The sequence below is a fragment of the Aplysia californica genome, unplaced genomic scaffold (genome assembly GCF_000002075.1).
Source record: "Aplysia californica isolate F4 #8 unplaced genomic scaffold, AplCal3.0 scaffold00640, whole genome shotgun sequence".
Classification (NCBI taxonomy): domain Eukaryota; kingdom Metazoa; phylum Mollusca; class Gastropoda; order Aplysiida; family Aplysiidae; genus Aplysia; species Aplysia californica.
In genome coordinates, this window is record NW_004797910.1 from 91172 (window position 1) to 100107 (window position 8936).

The 8936-nt window shown below is 36.5% G+C and overlaps 2 protein-coding genes across 2 annotated transcripts in view; one reads left to right on the forward strand and one right to left on the reverse strand.

Moving 5' to 3' along the window:
* The window catches only part of LOC101848918, a gene marked incomplete in the record, with an annotated part of 41629 nt that extends 40101 nt beyond the window's left edge, over positions 1–1528 (reverse strand). Inside the window, 1 exon segment of the mRNA XM_013087805.2 lies at positions 1148–1528. Within this exon segment, the coding sequence (XP_012943259.1) occupies positions 1148–1202 (55 nt within the window).
* A 115-nt stretch (positions 1529–1643) lies between these two features.
* The window catches only part of LOC101847453 (transcription and mRNA export factor ENY2), an 11876-nt gene continuing 4583 nt past the window's right edge, over positions 1644–8936 (forward strand). The window contains exons 1-4 of the mRNA XM_005107887.3: positions 1644–1744; positions 4805–4885; positions 5558–5628; positions 7643–7717. Coding sequence (XP_005107944.1) covers positions 1737–1744; positions 4805–4885; positions 5558–5628; positions 7643–7717 — 235 coding nt within the window. The 5' untranslated portion in view covers positions 1644–1736. The remainder of the gene's footprint in view (positions 1745–4804; positions 4886–5557; positions 5629–7642; positions 7718–8936) is intronic.

Genomic DNA, 8936 nt, shown 5'->3' on the forward strand with positions numbered 1-8936 from the left:
AGAAAGAGATTATAACAGTTGCTGAAGAAAAGAATAATGAAAAGGAAATTTTGTTGTATTCCTGCTGTTTGACATGAATTTTGTTAGAATAGTAGGCCTGTAGGCTATAGTATCTTAAAGAGGAAAACTGAGAGTGAAAAAGAGAGAGAGAGAGAGAGAGAGAGAGAGAGAGAGAGAGAGAGAGAGAGAGAGGAGAGAGAGTGAGGGACGAGAGTGAGAAAAATAAAAAGAGAACTAGAGAGAGGGATTGAGAGGCTGAAAGATAGACAGAGAGCACACATTTATAAAAGAGTTGAGAAAACCTTTGCACTTATAATTGTTCAAGCTCAAGAGAACCTTTGTAAAATGAATGCAGAATTTCTTAAAATTCAACATGTCACTTAAATCAAGAAGAATAGAATGAAAGCATGAGAAAGTGGGACTCATATTTTTAAAGTGAACAAATCCCAAGACACATATCTAAAGATGTTCACTTTCTTGAAACAGTGCACAAATGAAAAACTTCCTTTACTTTGATAGAAACCTAAAAAAGATAGTAAGTTAGATCTTTGAACAACATATTCGCTTGTCAAAAAAAGACGGCTCTCAACTTTTTTTTAGCATTATACAGAAGAAGGGGGCTTGAGAACAAGTTATAAAATTTAAGTAACTTTGAGATTAAGGTCATGGCCATATGAGCCTAGTATATTTTGATTTATTAGATCAGGATTCGAAATGTGTGGTTCAATTTCAATCAATTATAAGATACATTTCTCCCTTTTCAAAATACAGTGGAAGTCTGATTAAGCCGAAATCTGAAAACAGAGCCGAAAGAAAATGAAATCCTAATTTTTTTTCCTTTTATTTGATCCCTGCTCTCTCAGCAGAAAACGTGGCAAAACTGAAGAAAATCCGGTGGTCTTGCAGGTTGCAGGTTTTGATTTTTAAAGCAGAATCCACTCCACTGCATATAGATTCTACTCTTGTTGATTCAACTTAAATTTAATATCAACGTATTTATATATTATAGTTACACACACTACACACCGTATCAAAATGAAAGTAAGATATCATTAACCTTTTAGAAAAAAAGAAAAAAAACTCAAGAAAAGTATAGACCAAGAGGCTACATAAATAACTAGATCTAGAATCTAGATCAAAAGTTCACCTGCAGATCCAATGCACTGCTCTTCAAAACTGCCATCAGCGCGGGTGTTCGCCATTGTTTGAGCTTGTTTGTAAGTTTAGCCTGTTTGTTTCAACTAAACTAATAAAATAAACTACAAAAAGCCAAAATTAGTGGCTTAAAAGCGCCCTTATAACGACATCAATTCTCACAGATAGATCTATATATAGATCTGGACACAAACATTATTGGTCAATGAGAAACTGACCGGCTGTTTTTTTACTGGGTTTATAGGCTAGGCCTAACTTAGATGTTTAGGCCTAATGATAGCCTAGCCTAGGCTAGTTCTTTTTGTTAGGCTACAGAAGCAGTTTTCGACAACTTCCCTCTTCCGCCATAATAGCGTCTCCGTTTCCATGTGGGGATGCTTTGTTTTGTAACGGCCCAGTGTCAAATCAAAATAAATATATGATTATAATTGTATCAGATAGTACATTTTGTACTAAATTATTATTTGTTTTCAAGAGAATATATACTGTTGCACGTATTGAGTCCATCAGAATGTATAAATAAGTTTTAATACAATTCTTTTTGCTTTCAAACAACAAATTCTCCCACTTGGATTTTCAACATGGCGGAGTAAGTAGGCCTACTCATGTTGTCAAAAAGAAAACCTAACATTTTTTAAATTGGCCAAAGCAGTTTTGTTGTCGTGACAGTGAGCTAATTTTTGTTTAATTTATATCAGTCCTTGTGACTGTCGTTGGTAGTCCCTGAATGGTAATTTCCATTTAAAAATCGGCACCCGACGACCCCGAATCACAAGTCACAAGTGACAAATTTAACTCGTATCATGCAAGCCTTTACACGGAGTACTGGCTTTAATGCTTTAAACTCTGACTCTGACGAGATTTGTAAATTTTGTAAAATTACCTGTTCGACGCTCTCGTCTTAGTCTTTTAACTTATCAGTGAATATTCAAAATTTTATCAAATTTCAATTTCTAATGAATGGAGTGGCACATGTATTCATCTATAAATGTAGGCTACTTCAAGAATAAATTTAGATATCTGCTTTCAGTTCGCAACCGCAAAGGATTCAACAATTTTACACACCCACCCACCGGCGAAGGGTGTTTCTTCAGACGAACCTTCTTTTACCCTGGTCCTGTGGGGGCTGGGTTTATGTGGCCCAATAAGCCTAGCCTATTTCGACACCTTGCCTTCATTCCGGTCCCGTGTCGGTCTGGCCCCTGGCTTAGCGACGCGCACCGAGCATCATCCCCGTTCCGCTCGGGTCCCGCTTGGGACCCGCATTCATCAGGGCAAAAAATTGTCCACCTAAAGGTGGAATTCTGCTCAATGCAACACTGCCGTCCACTCATCCGAACGGCTCTTCCGTCTTTTTTCCGAGTTTCGTGTTAATAATATTGTACTTAAAAAAACGAATTAAATAAAAGACAATAATTTTAAAAGTTTTTTTAACTGCTAGCTAGACGAAACCAAAGATAATATACATAACAAGATGGTCTACTCAGCCAAAAAAGTGTCCGCCAGAAGTCCGCTCTTTGCTTCAGATGGCGCTGCAGTCTGTCTTGAAGCTCTCTTTCGTTTCTACAGAAGAAGAATAGAAATATAGCACCTCCTTGCGTGCGCAGATCGACTGCTGTTCATCAGCTGTTCGGGTTCATTCAGTGTGGAGTTTTAGGTTGTTTTTTTCTAATGACCTCTCGCCTTTCATTCTAAAGTCAAACGAAGAAAACAGTCACCCCTTCCTCCGGAGGAGGTTTTTTGTCTGCGTCACCATTTTAAAAAAGCGTTCTTCCGAAATTTGAATTCTTATTTAATTCAAAAACTTGTTAGTTTCACTTTGATTTTTTTCTCTCAAGTAGGGTAACTCTGTTTGCAAAGGGTGCGCATTTGTGAAGAGGGCGCCACCAAATTTGAGGACACTTTTTTAATTGGCTCAAAAGAGAGGAGTGGACCCTCTTGTTATATATGTAGACTCTTTGACGAAACCGAGGTGCGTTCGCATCCGTGTGTCGGCCGATACCATTCAATTGAGTACTTTTTATTCTTCTTCATGACTGGTAGAACCGCATTCAGTATTAATCGAGTACCGGTAGTTACGTGAACTGTGGTGACTTTGGCCCTCACTTACAACCCAGTAACCTATTTTTTTTCAGTCTTGTCTGCAAATAAATCATTAAAATCATTAAAACACTGAAAATGGCCTTTCAAAGATGTGTAAACCCTGAGAATAATTTGTTTTTTCATCTCAAGAATGGTGTATTTACAATTTGTATACATTGTTTATATTTTCTTTTTGACAGTATTTGGGTAATTATTATTATAAATTTTTCTCAAAAATTAAGGTAACAAATAAGACCTGTTAAACCCTTCCAAAATAACGAGAGCTATTTTTTATGCCTCATAGAAAGCTATGAAAGATAGAGCGTTCTTTTCATCTTCTACTAACACATTTCCACGGTATTCACGGCGAAAACACACGTTTCCAGTGCTGCTTGCTGTACACCAACAGTGCATGCTGAGTGACCTCGGCGGCTCGCTGGGAATGTCCGGTGTAATAGGTTTTTGATAAGATTTGTATCTCGGCACAAGACGCAGGAGTGAACTTCTAAGTGGCGGGCTGGTGAAACACGAAACGAAAAACGCCACGAAAGTGGCAAGCTGTATTCAAAGAGATAATATGACTTCCATGTAGTGCCTGCAAGGGGCAGGGGGGAATTGTTGTGATTTCAGTTCTAGTGACTACTAGTATGAGGACCTGTCTCATGCTTGTCAAGGCCATCCCAAGGGCTAAGTTTCTGTTTCTAAGATTTTCTCGTCATAGTCATCCAGACATTATTAAACCTCCCAGTGCCCTAAATATTAATAAAATTATTAATTATTTGGTTCATTTAGATTTTAGTTTATAATGCATGTCAATGTCCTCACAGCTGTAGGGGCTTTTAAGTCGATGTACAAAGAACAATTTTAACCCTATCCGTACGTTATGTTTTACTATCGTATTCATACGATGTGGGGATCTCTGTGCCACCACTTTCCAAAGAGGAAATTTACTCGTTCCGATCCGTACGTTTTGCATAGCAGTCTGTCAATATGAATTTTTGAGAAATACTGAAAGTTTCAAAGAGATCTTCGTACTAGAAGTATTCTTAAATGTAAAGAATACAACCCCGGGGGTACCAAATTACCCCCAGGGCGTACGGTTAGCTTGTAGAGCATTGCAGTAATTGATATAAACAGGAGGACAGATGACACAAAGTTTTCAATGAACATTAATTCAAAATCATCTGAAACATACCCAGTTCTGCACAATTCGTAAAAAATAAGATGTCACATAACTAATTGATGTGATGTTCCATTGACAATTTTAATTTTGAATCAAAATGCACTCCCAATTTTTTAGCCTTTGTTCTCTGTAAGATATAGATAGTTTTTCATTTTCAGTACGAAATTAAATCAAACAAAGCAGTCAAACAATTTAGAATATTATCATTTATTATAATGTCGCTTTTATAGCAAAATTTAATTGAGTATGAGGCCACATACATGTAAACTTGACTTGACTGGAATTATAATCATAATTATTTATTGTAGTAGTCTATTAAATTTACATGGCTTTGGCTTTTGTCCATTGATATCTTATTTTGTCTTCTCAATTTCACTTTATCAGCCTACAAGAGAGGAAACTTAAAGATGCCCAAATGAGAGCCACGATCAACCAAAAGCTGGTTGAGACAGGAGAAAGAGAAAGGTATTTTTTAGAGCTGAGAATTGTTGAATTCAAACAACCATATTATTATAATGAAGCGTGCAGACAAAATGAGTTGCTTCTCAGATTCAAGCCCGGAAATAGATACGTCACGCAAGGTGAAGTTTTTACAATTGATAAGTATAAAATATTAAAAGACAGGTTATAGTTAAAGAATATGGCATCAATTTTAAAAATCTACAAATTTGACCCTATTGTAATTGTAGATTTTTGGCCAATATCTCCGTTTGTGCATTGCCGCTTGCGAGAAGTAACTCATTAAATTATAAATGTCAGCACGCCTCACATATATATATCTTATGATGTATTGCTTTTTTTTTTGGTTGTTCTTTTAGTAAATATTGTTTACCATTCTAATCTATATATATTAATATGTATGAAAAGTTGTTTCAACAATGTACTGTTTGTAGATAAGACACAAAAGTATCCAATGCACTGTTGTAAGAACTTTAAATGGGACTTGGTGAAGAGAGTTTTTTAAATGCTTTTTTGTTCTGTTTTGTGTGGCTGTGCTACAAGAGAATGTCTACTGCAGAGAACAGGTTGGCCTTGTCATAGCTTTAAATATATACCACTCTGCATTTTCTTTAAGGTGTCATCTTTATTTAGAAATTGATTTAGTTGTATTTTTTCGTGTTTTTTCTATGTATACAGATTGAAAGAACTCCTAAGGGCTCGTCTTATTGAATGTGGATGGAGAGATCAGTTGAAGGCCTATTGCAAAGGTTTGTTTATGTTGTGTAACCTTCAAGAACAATTTAGTTCTCTTCTAAAGTAAATTGTACAAATACAATCATGTTTGGAGAAAATGTTTTATTTCATGTGCTTGAAATCGTGATTTGGGTGCTGCATTAGCATTTGTCTGCCTTTGTGCGCAAAAATCATAGTTTAACTCATTGAGTGAGGACAATTATCTCTTCTATGATTTTTTCAGAAATCATTGACTGAGAACAGTTATTGCAAGTGTGTGATTCTAAATTGTAGGTTGCCCATATAATACGGGGTGAATTTCTGACATGCTGGAGGGGGCTCAACATGCTTTATCAAATTCTAGTCTGGCATCAAATATAGTTGGTACCAGAAACTTAATTTCCAAAGTAGCTGTACATCAAATTTATGTATTTCATATGAAAGACCTATCTTTCTTGAGAATTTTGATACTATTCTTTTACCCCTCAGTCAGTTTTTAGAAAAATTAAATGGCAGAAGTTTTAATATCATCTATTATATTGCAAAATTCACCAACTGGCTGCAGCTCCATGTTTGTCAGATAATAAAACAGTAACAAGTGCACCAAACAGCGACACATTGACAGGACAATCACAGTACATAAATATATGGAGCCTGATTTTTTTTTCAAAACTTGAGTGTGAGATTATTGCAAATCAATATTCTAGTGCCTCAAACATGATGACTTGTTGTTATTTCAATAAAAGCTCGGAGCCCTGTCCTGCCGCTGTCGCACCGGTCCCCGCTGCAGTGGGTGTGGCTCTATATTGTAGTGTACTTTGGTGCTCCCCATATTGGGGTCATATACTTTTGGAGTTTTTTGGACGAATCGATGCAAAATAATTCCAAGCTGATTGCTCGGTTCTAATAAATAATGAACTTATCTTTCTATTGATGCCATTTTTTAGCAGGTATTTTTGGGGTGTCAGTTTAGAATCGGCCAACCTTGTATTCCAACCGCAAGAGGATTTGCTTTCCACAGCGATTCTCCAGCTCTAGATACACAAACATACAAACAACTTACATCATTGTAACGAGGAAAACCTGAGATTTTTCATGGCATACAGCATTTGGTATTTAATAGCGACTGAGCAAGGAAACGGCGATCAAAGTACACCGGAAATAAAAATAAAATAAATTACACTTTTATTTGTCCCGGAAGGGCACTTTGGTTTACAATGGTAAAGATACATTTACATACATAAATACATAATTATAAATATGTACTTACATAAATACATACTTAAATACACAATATTACCCAAATACAGAGCAGTTTACAACCATGCCACTATCGGTCACCACTGCAGCACCTTGTATTTTGAGCTAGGGTTGTCGTGTCTTGCTTAAGGGCACACCCCAGTGACCACCCATCTGATCCCTGGTGAGTCTAAACTCACTACTCACTTAGCCACTGGAGCCCACATGGCCATGGCGTTAAGTTTAGAGCCAGCGGAACCAAACTTGCGAGCTTTGCTTCAAATCTGGGCTGAGTGGGCAAAGCATTTTCCGTCTTAGATAGGTGAAACCCACGGAAGGGAACAGATTTTTCTTTCCGTTTCCCCGTTGGACAGGTTTCTATTTTAAACAGGTAATTAGAGAGGAATATAATATGATGGGGGGAGCGGGGAGATTTTGTTACGACAGGTTTCCATTAAGGCAGGTTCGACCGTATTGTCTTTTCTCTAGTCATGACAGTCATAATCTTTTCCCTTGACGTTGGGAAGTTACTGCTATGTCACAGATAATAACACCGAAACTCTGTTATGCTGCCAACTACATGCTCATCCCTAGTTTGATGATATTACAGAGTTTGACTGTAACTAAGGTAATGTCTCTTACTCTTGAAATTAAAAATGTTTACTTTTACCACACGCAGTGTATCTTGTCAGAGCTCTTTGTGAGCTATGCTCTTTTTACCTTTTCATCCGTTACTTTAAAAATATGACTATAGTGTTGCAAGTCTGGAGTGAACTGCTTGTGAATATTTAATTCTTTGTCATATTTCAGAGATTGTCCAGCAGAAAGGCTTGGAGCACATTACTGTTGACGATTTGGTCAGTGAAATCACTCCTCGAGGCAGATGTAAGTCATAAAGTTCTTGCTGTAAAGAGTATAATTTATATTATTTTCAACAATTTCTCAGCTTGTGAAGAGGTGTGTTCCTGTCAATATGAAGAAAATCAACTCATGTATTTGAAAAATGTTAAGTTTTAGAAATTTCAACCAAAATATGTGTATTGTGTGTTGAAGAACAAATTTATATAACATTGACATTCCCTTTGCATGGTCCTGGGGTAGATTTTGCCACCACCATGTAGCTTGTGTTTAAACTGAATGGGTTAATAACTTTTTTTGGGTGATCTGATGTTGTGCTGATTTTATTTTTACTCTTTTTTAAAACTGTTATTGTTATTTGTAAAGAATATGTCACAATCTAATGTATTCTGTTTATATTTATATATGCTTTTTTACATTGACCTATGGTCATAGTCACAGTATTTTGAATGATTTGCAAGTTCTTTGCAGCCCTCTTACTTCTGTCCATCTGTCTTTTTCCCCCCTCTGCCGAATACTTATAGCCAATGTTGTGTCTGTGTGCTTCTTTTTTTTCAAAATTGAACTTTGCTCAGATCGATGATTTAATGTATAATATATTGGACTTTAATCAAGAGTAGTTTGGTTTGAAATGAAAGGCATTTTCGTTTCTTTGATTCCGAAGAAATGCTGGAAAATTCCAGGAAAATACACTGAACTCTACCAAGCACACACTACAAAAGGGCTAATGTGTGTTTTTGGTGGGAAAGTAGGCCGCTGATTGGTCGCATGAGGCAGTTAACCCTGTAAGCGGCTTCGTTGAATCCTAGCTTGCTCATTTATATGTTCGTTGAATCCGAGTTATTTTTATTGATTTTTATTAATAAATATAGGTACCCGAAACTAAATTTTCAAAGTAGCTGTATGCCAAATTTATCTGTTCCATTTGAAAGGCCTTTATCCACTGAGCATTTTGGTACTATTCTTTAACAGCTCAGTCAATTTTTAAGAAAATGGTAGTTGCTTAAAATTTGATCAAACTGGTTAAAGTCAGTCACTGGCTGCAACCCCATGTTTGACAGATAATAAAAGAGTACCAAGTGCACTAAACATCTCCACATTAATAGAGTACAATCCCGTTAACATATTTGGGTGACCTTATTTAGGCCACATATGGCCTAAATAAGCTAAACCCCCCTCCCTTACCTTATTTAGGCCACAGGTGGCCCAAATAAGCTAAACCCCCCTCCCTTACTTTATTTAGGCC